The sequence below is a fragment of the Rhinopithecus roxellana genome, chromosome 21, assembly GCF_007565055.1.
Source record: "Rhinopithecus roxellana isolate Shanxi Qingling chromosome 21, ASM756505v1, whole genome shotgun sequence".
NCBI classification, from domain to species: domain Eukaryota; kingdom Metazoa; phylum Chordata; class Mammalia; order Primates; family Cercopithecidae; genus Rhinopithecus; species Rhinopithecus roxellana.
This window is the reverse complement of record NC_044569.1, coordinates 6485749-6505053: the sequence shown is the minus strand read 5'-3', so window position 1 is coordinate 6505053 and position 19305 is coordinate 6485749. Positions and strand designations below refer to the sequence as shown.

The window sequence follows — 19305 nt, the reverse complement described above, 5'->3', positions numbered from 1 at the left end:
TAGGCACGGGCCTTGCCTCCGCAAACCAGTGCAATTTCCCAGTGTCTTCGTTTCAGAATTCATGCTGATTTCATTATGAAGTAAAGTTTTAAATTGTGGCTGCTGCTTTTTGTCTTGCATTGAAGGGAGATTATCCTTGTTTGAGCATTCTACTTGATTTTTTTTTTTTTTTTTTTTTTTTTTGAGACGGAGCTTCCCTCTCTCCCCCAGACTGGAGTGCGGTGGTGTGATCTTGGCTCACTGCGTCCTCTGCCTCCCGGGTTCAAGTGATCCTCCCACCTCAGCCTTCCAAGTATCTGGGCGTACAAGCGTGTGCCACCACACTCAGCTAATTTTTGTATTTTTAGTGGAGGTGCGGTTTCACCATGTTGACCAGGCCAGTCTCCAACTCCTGACCTCAGCCTCCCGAGTAGCTGGGACCACAGGCACCCACCACCACACCCGGCTAATTTTTTGTATTTTTAGTAGAGACGAGGTTTCACCGTCTCAGCCAGGATAGTCTTGATCTCCTGACCTTGTGATTCGCCCGCCTCGGGCTCTCCAAGTGCTGGGATTACAGGCGTGAGCCACTGCGCCCAGCTGATGATTTTTTTTTTTTTTTTTTTAATAACAAAGCTATCATTAAATCATTTGCTTGTAATGGAATTCAGCCATTGTCAGCTGTGAGCGTTGCTGGGGTGGTGGGGTGTGTTTGAGTATGTGTGTGTCTGTTTCCTGTGCTCCAACAGGGATTATTTCATTTCTAACCCTTCAGTTGCTAATTGGATGAGGGAATGGCCTCCTTTTAGATTGTCCTTGTTTTGACTTACCGGCTAAGGCAAGAGGACGTCAGGGTTTGCCACACAGTCTGCAGGGACCCCTGCTCTTTGCCAGCATTTTTGTATCAAGTACTTAGTTTGGCCAAATTTAAAGAGTAGTTTAAAGGGGAAAAAAAGTTTGCATTTGATGAGTCTAATTTTTTTTTTTTTTTTTTTTTTTTTTGAGATGGAGTCTCCTTCTGTCGCCCAGGCTGGAGTGCAGTGGCGCGATCTCGGCTCACTGCAAGCTCCGCCTCCTGGGTTCCCGCCATTCTCCTGCCTCAGCCTCTGAGTAGCTGGGACTACAGGCGCCCGCCACCGCGCCCGGCTAGTTTTTTGTATTTTTAGTAGAGACGGGGTTTCACCGTGTTAGCCAGGAGGGTCTCGATCTCCTGACCTCGTGATCCGCCTGCCTCGGCCTCCCAAAGTGCTGGGATTACAGGCTTGAGCCACCGCGCCCGGCCTAGAATGCTTTTTAAATGAATACGCTGTGATTGTAATATTTCTTCTTGGGGGCCGGGGAGAGTGCTGAGAGATGCAGCTGTGTCTCTGCTGTCTGCAGTCTTGGGCAGGCAGCACCGTTGTCTCCTGATACAGAGGGTTGAATGCACTGCTTCACAGTGATGCCACATTTTCAAACCTAAACATGATTAACATGTTTTAAGTATTTATCAAATAATTCACACTTTTGCATATTTAAATGCTATTTTTTAGATATTAAACACATTCCTAGTTTTTTTCTTTTTAACCACTGGAGACTGCCAATGTTAAGATCTTGTGTTATATGAAATTCTTCTAAATTAATTTCCTTTTACTTTTTGTGTTGCATATTTTCCAGTGGGGATAAATTGGAGGTTCTTATTACTAATAATCCTGAAACTGAAATTTGCTTTTCCTGCATAGTCATCTTTTGTTCAGTCCATTTGAGTTTTGTTGCCATCCAGTTTCATAATCATGTTGTGTTTATCTAATAGACAATGAGGTACTGCTTGAGTGATACGAAATTCTCTAGTAAAAAATTCTCTGAAGATGTGCGAAGTTCTGTTGCATTACTTGGCACCAGGAATGTCACAAAGATGCTGTTGCCAGCATATTGCTAATGTAGCCTTTAAGCTTCAGGGACCCCTGTAGTGTGTTGAGTTTGGAGCATTAATAGCAGGCTCACAGAATATAGTACCAATATGCCAAGTTAAATAATTGAGAATATATACAATAAATTATAATTTGCTATATATAATAGACCTCATTTCATTTACAGTACATCTTACAGTTGGGATTAATTCACCTATAACCCCTGTGAACTGCGAGTGCTCGGCAGAAGCAGGCCCGTGTCTCGTTGAATGTCTACATTTATATTTATATTTATTTTTTTGAGACAGAGTCTCAGTCTGTCACCCAGGCTACAGTGCAGTGGCATGATCATAGCTCACTTGCAGTCTTCAACTCCTGGCTCAAGTGATCCTGCCACCTTAGCATGCTGAGTAGCTAGGACTGCAGGTACATACCACCATGGCTGGCTAAATGCATGTCTGCATTGATGCAAGGTGTGTTGACAGGGTGGGGAGGGAGCTGGGACTGAGATTTGCCTCTGTAAAATGCACAAAAAGGGCTTCCTAAGCAAATTGATATTTGAAATGAAAGATGGATTAAGTGAGAGACTTAGTTTATTCAGGAATAAGAGCAAAACTAACCACATCAAAAAATGTATTTTACTGAGACAGCTTTTTGTGCATACAACAGGGTGCTGTTTACAGATTTCAAGAAGGAGAAAAAGAATGCTTATATTGAGATTACCTACCTCCCAGTAGTGAAAATAATAAATTATCCTTTAAAATATAATCGTATGTTTGTCACAGAATCTACACTTACTTACAAGTGCTTTATGCTCAGGATGAAATGGAGATCCTGGCTCTCTTGTTTCAATGATCTTAGAAGATAATTCCAGGAATTTTAAAGATCTTAATGGTATGAGCAGAAAAGGTGTTTGAAGAAAAGAAGGAAATTGTGTGTTTGACACATTGGGCTTCTTTCTGTGTTGTTAGTGTTGGGTTTGGGTCATTCAGGATTTCTTAACTAATTCAGACGTAAATCAGGCTACTGTAGAAGATAGTAGTTGGAATGGACAGAAGATGATTTTTAGCCAATGAGGCAAAAAAAGTCATCTTTCCTGCTTTTTCTAAAATGATATGTTGAGAAGACGTTTTTATGAGATATGCATTTCTGAATTAAAGGATTCCTTCTGAAAATACAACTTGTTAGGTAATGTGAACATATTTTTTCTGTTGGCCAAAGTTCATTTTTTGAAGTGGGGGCCTCATTTATTTTTGATTTTCAGAATTGAGTCTCTATAAGGCCTAAAATAAAATATATTAAATGTTATCAGAGTTGTTTGCGCCTGTTTAAATATCTTTTTTTGCAAGTCACTTATATTTCTTGGTACTGAAAGCTTACTACTCAATTGTCCTTATGAGCATTAAGGTCACACAGTGCGTCAGATCATACTGGCCCAGATGCCTGAGAGGCACATGTGCACTCGGGGAAGTGGGAGCCTCTTCACTGCCTGCCTTGGAATTCAACCACCTGAGCCAGAATCTACAGAACCAGAGGTGGGGAGTTTTACCTATTCATTTTGCAGATGTTAACGTTGTTCTCTTTCGGATCATTTGTATGTTATGTAGTATCAAGTTACTATTAAATGAGATTGCAGAACGTACTGCATCGTGTTCCCTGAAGACAAGGGGAGTCATGACCTCATTCTTCCTTTCTGTACTTGAATGGTCTGGGGGACCACACCTCCTTCCCACAGTTCATCTGCAGTCATGAATTTTGGCCTGACCTTCTGGTTCCTGAAAGATCTTTCCCCTGCACTTGGAGCTTGTAACTTGGATTAGAGAAATGCCAAGTCAGGCCAATTGATGATATTTTCCCTCTGTAGAATTTTTCCTTTGTGATTTTTGCGTCAAGTTTGTTCATTGTAACGAGTCAAAACAAGCTTTTAATTGTCTGGCTTCTTCAGGGTTAGGCTTTGAAAATCAAGCTATATTCTTCTTTATGCATCATTGGCAGTCACCAACAATAGCAATTTTAGATCATAATTATCCCGTGGCAATTATGATAAGAATCATTTCCTTAGTAGAAAGAATGCATCCTGATTTCAGAAACCTCCAGGGCAGAGGATATCATGAAGCCTGTTCTTTATTCTAGTGACTTGATTGGACAGTCATGGTAGAGAGATGCACAGGCCGCCAGAGGCATTCTCAGAGGATCATGTCTCTGAGATGAAGGGTCAGGTTTCAGTGTGTTTTCTCTGGGACAACATGCCCCATGAGAAAAGCGGAGCACAGTTAGACACGTCCTGCCTGCCACCGAAGCAGATTTTCACTCTCCTTGAAAGTGAGGATTGAACACAACCTCTCGTCTTTTCCTTCCCTCTCCCTCCCTCTGTCCAGCTTCTTCTGTTTTGGATTTTGAATAATGTAAATGTTAGAAAAACTTTGAAGTGAGAAAGAAAAAGACAAATTTGCCCTGAGCATGTCAGGTACACGTACTGCTTGACGTTTCTGTGTGGGCCTCCCTGTTGCGGTCTCTAGGGGAGGATAGGCACACTGTCTCCACAAAGAGGAGGATGGTGAGCTTCCAGCTGCATCTGACTGATACTAGGTCATTTTTAGTTCTCAGAGAAACAGCATTAAAACCTAAACTTCATCCTTTTTATTTTGATAAAGTGAACTTCCCCTCATTTTTTAATCAAATACATGGCAAAAGCCAACCTTACCCTCTGTTTTGACAGTGCCATAAAGGCTGTTCTAAGCATGGGATAAGAAATCATGGCAGTTCTGTGTCTCCTCTTACACCAATTCGATGTTTAACTCTAAAACCTGTGATTTTTTTAATGAACACGTGACATTTTCTCATACACGTGTATTCCAGCCTTACCGTCTGTGCCCCTCTATGTACAAGATTTGCGACTTTATAATGGCTGAAGCATATTTTGACTAGTGTGTATTTTATTCCATTTGAGTCAGTATTTTCTTTGGACACTTAATATGGTGACTTAATTAGCGCAGTTGCTTTACTTCTCTAAGAATAGTGGCGACTCTGGTTCTTTTTCTTATAAGGGTGCCAGAAGTCCTCACGTACTCAGCTGCAGACTGGAGCTGGCATTACAGGGCTTTGTTGCCATAGCATTGCATCAACATGCACTTCTTATCCTCTCATTATTCAAGAAGATGCAGGGTGCGGTGGGTTGCAGTTTGCATTCCTCACTTCTTTTAGTCCTGAAATAAAAGTCTTATATTCTAACAGAAAAGTTGAGAATATTATGGAACAAATATGTCCACAATACCTAATGCAATTTTTGTTGAGAAACAATCATTAATTGCATTTCAAACACATGTTAAGAGTAATAGTTTTTTGCAACATAAATCAAATCCTACACCTATAGAACCAATGAATTTGACATTTCATGGGTCACATTAGAACCAATATTTTTAGTTGAAGAAAGAAGCACAAGAGAACTGGATTTAAGATTGGGATCTCAGCTTCCAGTTTAGTGCTTTCCTTTGGTGCAAATTATTTAGGTAAGAGGCCAGGCTTTGAGACTTCTGAAATCCCTTGTATTTTTGGAGACAGAAGCTGAAGTCAGTTTATTATAAATATTCCTTACCTTCCTCCTCTGCTGGTGCTGTCATCTTCTTTAGCTTGGCTTTTAGCTTCTTTTAGATCTCTTCATCTTTTTGTCTTTAAAGTGATGGGATGGGAAGATAGTCACTGTTCTGTGACCTCAATTTCTGACTCTAGGAAGGAAACATGTATTTATTAAAATCTCTCGTGCTCCAGCTTCATTTTCTCCCTCACCTGGGATGGACCGTGAGATGGGAGACTAATGTGAGCCAGTTCAGTGATGTCTGTCACTTTCTGGGTGAGCTTGGTGTTGGCAAAGCCGTTAGGTAGCTATTGAGAGAGAGAGAGGGGGGGGGGGGGGGGAGAGAGAGAGAGAGAGAGTTTGTTTTTTGAGATGGAGTCCTGCTCTGTCACCCAGGCTGGAGTGCAGTGGCGTGATCTCAGCTCACTGCAACCTCCACCTCCCAGATTCAAGCAATTCTCTGCCTCAGCCTCCCGAGTACCTGGGATTACAGGTGCCCGTCACCACACCTGGCTAATTTTTGTATCTTTAGTAAAGACAGGGTTTCGGCATCTTGACCAGGCTGCTCTTGAACTCCTGACCTCGTGATCCACCTGCCTTGGCCTCCCAAAGTGCTGGGATTACAGGCGTGAGCCACTGCACCAAGCCCCTTTTCTTTTTTTTTAATTGAATATTTATTTTTTTAGAGACGGAGTCTGGCTGTGTTACTCAGGCCAGAGCACAGTGGCAGGATTGTAACTCACTGCAACCTCAAATTCCTGGGCTCAAAGAATCCTTGCACCCCAGCCTCCCAAGTAGCTAGGATTACAGGTGCACACCACTGAGCCCAGCTCATTTCAGTTTTGATGTTTGTTTCTTTGCTTGGTTTTTGTAGAGCCAGGGGTCTCACTGTGTTGCCTAGGCTGGTCTTGAACTCCTGGCCTCAAGCAGTCCTCCCACCTTGGCCTCCCTAAGATTACAGGTGTGAACTGCTGTGCTCGGCCACTATTTTGAAACATCCGAATCCATACTAGAAGGCAAGTAATGGAAACAGTTATTAAATCTAGTTTCTTTACGTCTAAGCTTAAATATTTCACACATCCAAGGAGGATTTGACCTCGGGAAATTCCCCATTGCCCTGTCGGTACAAACTGAGTTTGCTGTTTCCTGCTTTGCTGCCATGAGGAGGGTCACACGGTGGTCATAGCTTCTGATCCTGTACTTGGGGCGTACTGGGAGCCAGCCCAGATTGGAATTTTCCACTTAATTGCTACCAATCACTGGAACATCTGAAGTAATGAGAAGCTGGCATTTGTGGAAAATTTTAGTGCTGAGTAGTTCAGATTAAGAACTGTTTTCACCAAAACACAGAGGTTGGCCTCTGAATCCCATGAAAATTACCAACCTTAAAACAAACTGTACCGTATTATACACTTAAAAATTGGTGAGAGGGTAGCTCTCATGTTAGGTATTTTTACCACAATAAAATGCAAAGCAAACAAAAACCCTGGCCCCTCATATGCTGCTGTCTGGGCAGTTCTGCACTGCAGCGCCTGCGACACAGCCAGGCTGTGCCCTCCGCAGTGTCTGTGTGCGGGGTTTGGTGTCTCATGCACCTGATGGGCTTAGAATTGCTGTGTGGCATTTGCCTTTGTCACTCATGGTTAAACAGCAAGTGTGGGGCCCCTCCGTCAGGCTGCTGAGGACCCAGCAGGTGCAGGCACCCTGACTCTCCCATCTCCAGTTCTCCTTGGCTGGAACCCTCAGAGGGAGACCAGCAGATGGTGAAAGAAGTATCAGAGCGAGAGACAGGAAGAATGTGTTCTGGGGTTTAGAGTGGAATTGTCAGTAAGGCACAAGACTAAGTGCTTGCACGTACCATTCCCACAGGAGGCGGATGGGCCAGTGTCAGCAGAGGGAATGCAGAACAAGAAGGCTCGCTAGCAGAAGAGGCTGCCCAAGGGCCCTGGGTGCATCCAGGGCTGCTTCAGGATGGAGCTAGGCAAGTGGAGAGAATGGTGAGTGACAGTGCCCAGACCCACGTGTGCTTTCCCTAAATCCTTCAGACAAGGAAAGCCAGAGGAAAGGAGGAAGGGCAGGAGAGAGTGTGGGGTAAGCAAGGCAAGAAGCCAAATGATTTTGAACCATTTATTCTCCCTAGGTCCTGGGTTTCCACATTTTGTTACAAAGGCTGTAATAAACCCTGCCCCCACTGCAGTGTGCTTCATTAAAACAACAACTATATAGCTAAACTAATAGAGTAGAAGAAACACATTTTATTTATTTATTTATTTATTTATTTATTTATTTATTTATTTATTTATTTTGCAGTTGCAAGATTTAATAGAGTGAAAACAGAGCTCCCGTACAAAAGGGAGGGGACCCAAAGCGGGTAGCTGTTGCTGGCTCAAATGCCTGGGTTTATATCCCGATCATTGTCCCTCTCCCTGTACTAATTTTTGTATTTTTAGTAGAGATGGGGTTTCACCTTGTTGACCAGGCTGATCTTGAACTCATGGAAAGGAAGTTCTGGGCCCAGGGACTTGGTCTGTACCTTGTCACTGGGTGCTGTAAGCCCCTGTGGTGCTCGTGTAGGTATAAAATCAGTGCCTGTTTATTTCACTGGGAGTTTTGTTTTTTGTTTTTGTTTTTTGTTTTTTGAGATGGAGTCTTCTCTGTTGCCCAGGCTGGAGTACAATGGCATGATCTCAGCTCACTGCAACTTCCTTTTCCCGGGTTCAAGCAATTCTCCTGCCTCAGCCTCCTGACTAGTTGGGATTACAGGCACCCGCCATCATGCCAGCTAACTTTTGTATTTTTGTAGATACAGGGTTTTACCATGTAGGCCAGGCTGTTCTTGAACTCCTGACCTCAGGTGATCTGCCCCCTCCCTTGGCCTCCCAGAGTGCTGGGACTATTTCACTGAGATTTTAAACTGCAGCCATTTAGTGTGGAGGGCATTCCAAAGGCAAAGGGCATTTACAAATCTGTTGTATTTGGGCAAAAAAATTTTAAATCTAGAACATGAAAGGTTTTTTTATTTTTATTTTTTTTATTTTTTTGAGATGGAGTCTTGCTCTGTCATTGAGGCTGGAGTACAGTGGCGTGATCTCAGCTCACTACAACCTCCACCTTCCGGGTTCAAGTGATTCTCCTGCCTCAGCCTCCCGAGTAGCTGGGACTACGGGTGCCCACCACCACGCTAGGCTAATTTTTGTATTTTTAGTAGAGACGGGGCTTCACCGTGTTAACCAAGATGGTCTCAATCTCCTGACCTCGTGATCTGCCCGCCTCAGCCTCCCAAAGTGCTGGGATTACAGGCGTGAGCCACCGCGCCCGGCCTAGAAGGTGAAAGTTTTAGCGGTAACAGCCGTGGTTCACGAGGAGCCCCACGTCAGGCCCTATGGTGTGCACATTCCTTGGGTCTTCACAGCTGTCCTGCCGGGTAAGTATTGCTGTTGCTGTTCTATAGATGAGACTTTGAAACCTGTCAGGGACATTAATTAAGTTGAGATGAAGCTAACATTTGGACCACCCAAGTCTATTAAGATTCAAAGCCTGTGCTGCCCATTAACTGTAAGCAGGAAATATTCAAGGAGCCAGATCACCTGGGAATCCCATGCCAAAGACAGCGCCTCACCCGTGCAGAAGCCGGGCATCTGGGCCTGCGTGGAGTGGATTGCTGTAGGTGCTGGTGTCGGTTGATAGAACATTTTGTGCTTATAGACTGTAACAGTGAAGACAAATACAACTCCGTAAGTGAAAACGGCTTTGTAAGCAGGGGAAATTATATAAGAGCCGCTATATACAGCTGCATTTTTTTTTTTTTTTTTTAGAATTAAAAAAATGCATGTGCTTACTAGTAAGTCCTTTTGAAAGTATTTTTAGTCACCACTCTGCTATGTTCAAAAACTGAGCTTTTGCACTTCTGATTTTTTTAACATGAAAGTGTAAAGTAGGGTGAATGCGGTTTGCATTATTAAGGCAAAAGCTAGAGTCTTGACAGAAACATGACATTAAGACTTTTGGGAAGCTATTTTAAAATGTGTGTTTGAATTAGAATCCATTCAAACAAAACATCAAGGCAGTGTAGTGAAGGAAATCTAATTAGAATGTTCCCAGCAACAGACTCATACACTCTGCACGTGTCATCATGGGAGAGCAGAATAGGGGGCTTTGTTCCATGGCCCATGCTGGGTGGGTCTCTGGAAGGTTCCAAGGGATTCTTTCAAGCATGCCTTTCTGACTATCCCCCTGGGCGACCAGGTGAGTGTGTGACTAGGTGGATTCTGCTCAGCTGTTGACACTTCTCTTTGCAAAACAAATGACTAAAATAAGTGGGTGAAAGAAAGGAACTGCTTAGCTTCAGAAGTTGGAGGGGTTTGGGAACAGTCAGGTGGCCCTGAAGTACAATGGAGAACTCCCCAGATTCGCCAGCTTTGAAGCATTAAGGAGGCCCAGGGCAGGGTGGTGTCGAGACCATTGTCAAGGAGGGGTTCAGACAGAAAGCAGTGGTGTGGGCACTGGACATACGCACTTGCCCTCTCTCCCTGCCGTCATCCCCTCCACCCCTGCCCGTCCTCTCAGTCTCTTGGTCTGCGCTGTCTCTGAGGCATCTGAGCCGGGTGCTTCTTGGCTCCCACACCAGCTCCAGCCAGAGCGGGCGGTTCCTTTGTGCACCAGCAGTTTCCAAGCACTTCCAAGCCTTTGTTTTTCTGTCTCAGGTCTTTTGCTGAAGCCTTCTGAGCTTGCTCAGTCTACAGCCAGGGTGGCTGGGAAGACGAACCTGGAAGGGCACTCCGCAGCAGTGGGCAGGGGAGATGTCCCAGCCTCCTGTCCTTCAGAGGCACGGCCTGCGCGGTGTCTCGAACGTGGCTGGGCCCCGGGCCCGCAGTGGGAGCAGCTCAGCATGCACCTTTTGTTGTCTTTTCTCGCCTCTCATTGGCCTGTTTCCTCTGCTACCAGCTCCCACACCGTTGGCTCTGAGACAGCTTCCAAAGTGACAGCTGGTGCAGCCTCCCAGGGACAGCGGGGGCAGGGGAGCCCTCTGTGTCCACGGTGACAAGCCAGTCCCAGGTTTCACTGCATTTGCTGCTTATGGTCTGCATGAGCAGGGATCCCAAGCCTGGATTCCCCTCATTCCTTCTGTGCAGAGCTGTCTCCAGGAACAAAGTTGGCATAGTGTTAGCGTTAGCAAATTTAGGGGGTATCTTTAATATTTCTCTAATGGTCTGCTGAGTTCAGAGATGACAGAATTTATTCCACAGTGTGGTGTGGTTTATTAGTGACTATTTGCTGTTTGACAGGAAAGAAACTTTGCATTGCTGTCTTCCTTCTTAGAGCTCTCTTCAAATCCCCTTTCCAAAATAATCTTAAAGAATTCAAATCAGAATCTAAAACGGATGTACCGTTTGAATGTGGGCCCATACCCAGATTTGGGGCCCATACCATTTTGAATGGTATTTTCAAAATTTCAGTTTCCATTTGCTCATTATAGGTACATAGAAATGCAAAAATAAATTGCATATCCTGCAACCATGCTAGATCCACCTTAGCAGTTTGGTGGATTGTGTGGGGTTTTGTGCACACACTCTCATCATCTGTGAACCCCATATTCTTATTTAGAGCACAGAGGTAATACCATCTGGTCTCTCGGTGTAGGAAATTTAGAGCCTTTCTGTTGTTACGTTACCACTGACTGGAGACCTCCGACGGCAAAGAATTTAAAACGCACACCGAGGAGGTCTGTTCCGTTGTGGAAGAGTTGCCATTGTTAGGAATCTTGTTCATATTTTGGCTGCGCATTTTGGTTCTGTGTGGCAGCCACCCAAAGACTTCGAGGCATCTGGAAAGTCCTCCGTGGGCGCCTCCAGCAGGGTGAGCAGTTTCCCTGGGGACTCCTTGCATGAGGGGCCCTGATGACTTGTGTGGAACCCAGCATTGGGAAAGGAATCATGATGTGACCAGAATTGCTTCTAGTACAATATGAAGTAGTGAGTTTTGAAAAGTCAGAGTGACTACGAGCTGAATGGGAGGTTTAGATAGGGAGCCATAAGAAGTGTTCCTTTGAGACAGGTCTTAAAACACACGGCATTTCCCCCATGCATGTACTTTGTTGCTGAAAGATAAAGACAAAACAAAAACCCAAGGGACAAATGTATGCCGCTGATTATTTTTAATGATTTTGTGCTATGGTTTGACCACAGCATTAAGAACAAGCAGAAAAATCTGATTTCATAACTAACAAACAGCACTTAGAGCAACATCTTTCTTTAAAAGTATTGCAATTACAGACCTTAGGTCTAAGAACTACATCACCATTGCTCAGGTAAAAGAGGCAGATACGTGACAGGTGGAAATTATTTTCTGTATGTAACTGGGAATTATGTTGAAAAGTAAGCACAAATGTTTGCTAAAAGAAACTTTAATGACTTTTGATTATCATAGCTCACAACCAACTATTGAAAAGTTCAAATACAGTTGTACTTTTTTTAGTAGATTGCTTTATAATAAAAATTAAATGAACTAAATGCTGTGAATAGTATTGTACATATTTTAAAAGAGCCTTAAACTAGACAAGTATACAAGTAGCATGATTTTTGAAAGCTATGAAATGAAAAATAGCAACATACCAACGAGCACATTCAAATGAACCAGTATCATTAACAGTCAAGTTTAAGCCTCAATTCGTCCTGTAGAAAGGAAGCAATGATGTGGTCACAAATTTTAGTACCTCTGAGTCTAGAACATTCTCATGCTCAACAGTTCTCCTGGGTCCAAGGTTGAACCTGGGGGGTAGGAGCTTTGTTTCTGACAGTAACGAGCCTCAGTTCTTAATGCTGAATCCCAAGGGGTGCACCCTACAGTATATGATGGAACCAACACACAGGTCTGGACACGCGGGATTCATACCACCATGAGTGTCAACTTTTCACGGCCCTTTCAGACAGATACTAAAAGGGCTGACTTTTAATCCATTCAGCATTAGGAGTTGCCTTGTAGAGTCCATTTCAGTTTCAGGATAAGCGGTCATTTGTTTCTTGGAAGTTAGGGGTATGATTCTATTGTGATTTTCAAAGAACATACACCATGGAGCAAATAAAAACTTTGGAATTTATTAGACTCCACTTTGGTGGCAGAATAAGCTGATAATATGGGTCAGACGGGCCAAATTCCACCAACTGCTCTTACGGGACAGCACTCGAAAGGACACCCACACCCAAGATTCAACCGTGGTTTTAATGAACACGGTGTTATGCACGTCTCTCGTTCTTTCTTTTTAAAATTAGGGTATTTGAAGATAAATGCAGAGGTCACAATCAGACACTAAAAACTAAGCTGGAAGAGAGATGTAACACTATACAATTCAAAACGTAATTTCTAACTGATGGCAAAACCGAGTTTGCTTTTGGGGTCAGGATTATGATGGGACATGAATGGAATGGATGAGAGGGCCTTCACTTGGCTGGCTGACAGCCAAGTCTCTTCTAGTGCTAACCCATAACGAAACGCTTTTTCTAAGAACAGGGTCTTCTTGTAAGTGGGTTTGTTTTTCCTGAGGTATTCTTTCCCTACAATCTCTACTGTTACTTCATTGGCTCCACAGCTTCAGTTTGTAAAAGAAAAAGGCACAGAGAGACTTGGACACAGATGTTCACAGATGCCTCTGGAGCTGAACAGAGTCCTCTGCTGCAGGCTGATTTCCTTATTCCTCTGGCACAGTTTCTGCAATATTAACAACAAAATGTGCACTTTTCACTAAGGCCTGACACCTTCATGATGCTGCAGCAGGAGACAGATGCAGGAGGTTATAAAGCAAGATGAAAAACAACATTGTGCTGACTCAAATATAAGTAACACTGGTCCAGCTGAGCATTACTAAATGATTCAAATAAGAAGCGTCTAGTGGCAACCAAAACGCTGTGGGATTTTTTAAAACGTATTTTCTTTAAAGTGTTTTCACAGCAAAGATGCAACTTTCCATTGCTATATATACGCTGGTCATAAACTGTTGCTTGTTTGTTCACACTTCTTTCTCGTGTTATAATATTGATATTTAATAGGAAAATAAACTACATAGACTTTAATCTGTATGCATCCATTTGCAAATTTCCTTACAAAAGAGGACGAAGCACAGAGGCATTCACAAATTCTATGCCGTTTCTGTTAAAATGGGTATCATCTATACATTATATTACAGTATTAACTTGTTCTACCCATTGGGTAGGATATGTGCATAATATATTCAACTTATATACAGCACCTTACAAATAAAAACATAAGAAAAGACAGACAACTGAAAAAAGCACCATTTTAAGTGAGGCACAACAAAGGTGGGAGCATCAAGTGCGGGAGGGGGCGGCTGGGTTCCTGTATCTGCTGAACTCAGAACACGAGGCACCTTCGTTGCTGAAAAACTGACATGCAGATCTCTGACATGATAGGGGTCTATATCTACATATATATAATGTGCATGGATAGTGTATATATAATCTCTATAGCTCTAACCCTCTCCCGCATTACACAAAAACAAGGACACGCAGAGGGAAGAAAGAAAAGGATGAAGGAAGACATTGCTTTCTCAGCAAGACATTCCTACACTCAGACAGCAGCTTCCTAATGCATCCAGTTCGGGAAGCAGCAGCAGCAGCAGCAGCAAATGACTGTCTAACCCTGGCAGTAACATAAACTTGAACTCTGCAAAGCACACGCGTGCTGGGTAATAAAGAATGCTGAACTCTTGGTTCCTAAAAAGCATAGACCATTGCAAGGCTAGGAGTGCTTTCCATTGTCTGGTCACATCTCTGATCTGTGGAGGTGCTGGCAGCTGGCGTTGGAACTGGTGAACGGTAAGCCACGCAGCTGCTGAGAACTAGCATTTAGGATCTGGGCTGGAAGCAACATTTAATTTGTGACTTTCCTCGCACCAAGAAGGGGAGGTTCTCCCTTTGCCCATCTGTCATTCAATTGTCTTTTCACCTCAGTAGGTCAAGCACGCGGCATTCTCAGTCAGTCTGAGCAGGAGAGCAAAGGGCAGGCTGGGGCATGTTCATGGCATGAAGGCTTGGCTGCAAGCGCTGGCTTTCATCACGTAAGCAAGAAATCCAAAAGTTAACAGAAACCAAGTCTCTTTCCCATTTTTTTCTCTCATACACGGCTGAGCTTTGGAAATTAAAAAAAAAAAAATATGAATGGTACACAAAGTTAATGTTGCCATTCTAAGTAGCAAAATTCAATAAGCAAGCAGTGCAGCAAGCCCCGAGATGGGGCGCATCCAGTCAGGGCGGTGTGGGTGGCCGGGCTCCCTGCGCCCACAGCAGAACGTCTCTGAGCCTGCGAGTGACCAATGCCACGAGCCGGTCCTTTGAGGGAGGGCCTGGGGCTGGGTGCTGTGTGTCTCTGTGCTAGCAGCCAGTGCCTGGCCTGAGGACATATTTGAAGCACTCTGCACCAGAGCCTTCCTAAAAAGAAGAGCCACTGGATGGAAGATAGAGGATGGCCCCTGTCAGAGACGAGAACTGTTGGTTCAGAGAGGAAGGCAGGGGTTTGGATGAATTCTTCTAGGTCAGAGCAGCTTTCTAAAACTGCTTCCTTTTGAGCCTTTCTCATTCTTAGGAAGATGAAATAAAGGTGAAAGAGATCAAATGGAGATATATGTAGAAGTTCAAGAAGTCCTTGCCTGGGTACAAAATTCCTTTGCTGGTGTCAGGAGGCCTCCCCCATTTACTTTTGGCCCCTATTTCCTGCCTCATAAGTTTGAGCCAAAATAGTGAATGGAAATGCAGTCTGCATGATAAATCTTTTGAAAGTTCTCCTCTGCTCTCTTGGGATTTCTTGTGGCTTGGGTGTGTGTCCCTGTGTGTATGTGGTGTATGTGGTGAGGACATGCTTGTCAAGCTTCTGTATTAGTAAATTTTGGACACCAAAAATAGATAAACTATTGGAATACGTAATTCGTTTCATGAAATCTCTTTTCCATTAAGGATTGCTTCACTATTTAAAAAGAATGCTAGAGCTTGTGAAAAAGCAAATAGATGCTGTAAGATTGTGTTCTTATAGATGGGGTTCAAGATGCCTTGGGTCTCCTACACCTGGAACAAGGGACAGAAGTCAGCGGTGTGCCCACAAGTGTTCATTCCCACCAAATGTTCTTCCTAACAATGCAATCCACACTTTGCTGGAATAATCTGAGATTATAAACCTGTCATTGATTGCCTATATCAGCGGTTACTAAACTGGACCCATGGGTTCTACAAGCTAAAAGAAGGGTTCTTGAAAGAACAATAGACCCCACTGGGTAAGCTGTATCATCACAATCGCCACTCTTTCAACACCACGCTAGCCATGAGGCAACACGGTATGAACAGGTCAGCCACAACCTTCAAAAGAGCTACTGATCCAAATCACCTTTGCCTTGTGCTGAAGGGAAATTGACTATTAATTCATGTTATGACCTTGCCTTTTAAACTAATTCATTACAGAGCCCCAGCCTCGAAGCCGTTTCAAAGTCATGGTTTGATATATATGTGTCTTCAACGATTTGACAAAGGCCGTTCTCTAGGGTGGTTGAACGGGAGGAGCCTCTTTCTTGAAAGATGATTGAAGGTATCTGAATTACATAATTATCTCACCAACACTGCGGACATGTGCAAAACACTCATTACTCACAGTTACCAAGGAATTCACAGTCTCGTCTCTGAGCCCCTTCGAGGCAGGTGGAGAAGGACGGACTGTGAAGCCATCTGAGAGCTGGAGCTGTGGAGTGCGTCCCCTGCTTCCCCAAACCTGCGAGTGAGAACTGGAATGATGGGGTCACTCACCTCGCCCCTGCGTCTGTGCGCACACCTGACCAAGAATCCACTGCAAGTCCCTGCCAGCAGGGCCCGCTGCGAACACAGGGCTCCTCATCTTCGCCTAACAGAGGAAGAGAGGTTCATCTGGAGAGCCAGAGAACCTTCAGGGCATCTCCAGGGTTGGGGAAGGTCCTCTCTGGCCCCAAGCCAGTCCCTGCCCTGAGAGCTGGTTTCTCTCCAGCAGACCCTTCCAAGTGTCATTGGAACAAGACTGAATCCAGTCTCAGAACCTCCACGGTGACTCTAAACTGTAGATACTTCCACACAGGTTGTAAGCGGAGCTGACAACTGGTGCCCTTGTTTTTCCTCTCCTTTTAAGAGTTGGACTAGTTCTGTGGATGTTACTGTGTGAAAAGGATGAATGTAATGGAAATTCTAATCCTCAAAACAAACAAAAGCCAGTGGCCTACCTCCAGAGGTAAGAAGCAGAAGGGAACAGACCAGGATCAGACAACCCTTGGGGTTTGGAACAGTCTCTCCAGTTACAGCAGAGCCACCGCACCGAGGGGCTCACCTTCGAGACCCACAGACAGACACAGACACACATACGTGGATTCGGCTTTAAAGCTGCATAGATGGGAGTCACGGAATCATCATCCCAGCTCATCGTGTCACGTGAAGAGGCCACAGGCCCACCCTCCGCACGGCAGACTGTGCTGCAGACAAGCCCTTCTCCATGCGCAGTGGCTGCTAAACGTGTTGGCTGCTGCTCTTACAAAAGCCAGTGCTTACATCTGCAGAAGGAAGTTTTTTTTTAATTGTACATAAGAATGAATATTTGTAAATATCAGGCATATTAAAACTAACAATATTTAAAATTAGTTTTCTAGTTGCATTTTAACTGCATGTTGTGCTTTTTACCTGGCGCTCTTCAGTCACTTGCCCCCTCCACTGTTCTCTGAGGGTCCAGTTCCTGCCTTCAGTACAAAGCCTGGCCTGGGGGAGGGTTTGGTAGAATCCTGCAGGAATTTGGGTATGTGCTGAGCACTGCATTCCTTTAAGAATGCTATGCTACTACTAGTGACATACAATGGCTTATTACCATGATCAGCAACATGGCATTCTTCCGTCATTTCTAGAGGCTTCCAAAGCATAAGAACCCACCACCCACACCACTCCCACACAAAGTTCTGGGTAAGCAGGATGTGGGGTGGCTGCTGGGAGCCTCCTGTGAACTGAGCAGCCCTGCAGAACTGAACTAAGCTGTCGAGGAAAGGGGAGAGGCGGTGGGAATACACTGAGGAGTCACATATTTCAACAGTGTGCAGAATAACCACCTTGCATTTTAAACCATTTATTGCATAAAATAAGGTATGTATTTGAATATATTTCATGCTATAGTGAAAAAATCTAAATTACTGAAGAAATTGCACTGCTGGAGGATGAGGGCAGCACTGCATGATACTGGATCCATAAATGCATGTGTTCATTTTCTCATAAAATATGCAGCCTAAGATTAGCACAGTAACTCAACAAGTCAGAAATGCTGGAACTTAATTTTCCCTATCTTCCATCCCAATGTCTCCAAAAGCTTCAGCAATGCACTGCTATTTGATGCAAACTCCTGCAACAATAATGACTTTTTTGATTTATGTAAGTTGGTAAAATGTTAGGCTACATCCCCAAATATCTTTTCTTGGGTGATTCTGGGGACCACTCCAGGATATTCCTTGGGCCTGATTACAATCCACAGGTGAAAAGACATCCCTCGTAAATATTTTCAACATTAAGATAGTGCAACTTTGAAAACACATCATCACAACACGAAGGAGCTCCTTGCACTCATCTAACTTCTCCACTTTATACCTTGGCACACAAAACAGGAATTTTGATTCATATTTTTGAAACAAAATAAAAGTTCCACACCTTAGGAGAAAAAGCACACTGGCTGGTTCTTCCTCACAATAATATATAATAATGCTTCCTTCTTTACTCACTGAATTATAAAACGGGCCATTCTGGCCTCATGTATCTGCAAAGTCTCCTTTCACAATTAAATAAATCACATACCTCTGTGGGTTTTATTTCATGATATCTTCAAAGCATCCCTTTCTCTGTTTTCCCCTGCCCACACCCCCATCCCAACCCCTGTCCCCAAGTAAACACTGTTTGCGGTCAAACCAGATGGAAGTTTGTATCATTTCAGTCTAGTTTGCATGCAATTCCCCTAAAAGGAATCAGAAACAGACCGTGTTTGCTCATTTGGTTTTACTTATTTGTACCATGTAAAACTGAACAACACTGTGCGCAGGGGGCCCAGCGGCCGCTTCCCTCCTTGGTTTCTTTCTCCAGCTGAGGTGCACGATGGAGGGAATCAGACCAGGTTCCCAGGCTTCCTGTCTTTGCCTTTGATGGGTACTATGGTGCTCTCTGCATTGTTCTGCTGAAACTGCAGTCTGCTACCCCTGTGTGCATTGCTGCGCTGGTGATGGAGGAAAGAGGCACCCGGGTGGTGGCCCATCACCTCGCTGTATGTAGGGGGCGGCCCCTCCATCCTCCCGTGACTGCTGCAGGTGGTTGCACTGATGCCCGAGTTGCTGCTGGGTGGGCACGGGCCCCCGCTGTACAGAGCAATGTCTATCAAATCACTGTCAAATATGGTTCGGTTGGGCGGGGCCCTCACGGACTCTCGGTTGAGTTCCATCTGCTGTTCAGGGTCCCGGAGCTGCAGGGTGCAGGGCCCCTGGTAAGGAGGTGGCTCTTCACCGTCGGACAGGGAGATGGTGGGAGGAAGATCAATCTCGTGCTGCACATAGGGGTAGGTGGGCTGGAAGCGGCTGAAGCGATCCCTCTGGATGAAGGAGGGCGCTGTGAACCTGTCCCTGGACCGCGGGGCATGCATGATCTGGAAGGAAAAGAGGAGAAGCTTGAAGATGGTTTGGGCACAATGATGACCATAAATGTGTCAGAATCAAGGAACGTCAGGCTTGGTCTGTTACTACCAGTTTGAACACCATCTCCCAGGGAAAAAAAGAAAAAAAGAAAAAAAAAAAAAAAAAAAAAAAGGAAAATCCAATTCCAGAAAAAAAGC

The 19305-nt window shown here is 44.3% G+C and overlaps 1 protein-coding gene and 1 long non-coding RNA gene across 16 annotated transcripts in view; one reads left to right on the top strand and one right to left on the bottom strand.

The window, feature by feature from the left end:
- Window positions 1–1157: 1157 nt before the first annotated feature.
- Window positions 1158–13508, top strand: LOC115895462. Of its 2 annotated transcripts, none has more exons than XR_004055634.1 (4): window positions 1158–3403; window positions 7312–7439; window positions 8651–8866; window positions 10146–13508. It is a non-coding gene; the product is annotated as an uncharacterized LOC115895462 (long non-coding RNA). The 2 variants fall into 2 exon arrangements; XR_004055633.1 differs by having other exon boundaries at window positions 8648–8866.
- LDLRAD4 (low density lipoprotein receptor class A domain containing 4) overlaps window positions 11835–19305 on the bottom strand; it is a 432818-nt gene continuing 425347 nt past the window's right edge. For 12 of the 14 annotated variants that reach the window (XM_030925766.1, XM_030925765.1, XM_030925767.1 and 9 more), the window contains one exon: window positions 11835–19119. In XM_030925766.1, the coding sequence (XP_030781626.1) occupies window positions 18589–19119 (531 nt within the window). In that variant the 3' untranslated portion in view covers window positions 11835–18588. The remainder of the gene's footprint in view (window positions 19120–19305) is intronic. The other 2 variants (XR_004055631.1, XR_004055632.1) reach the window with 2 other exon arrangements.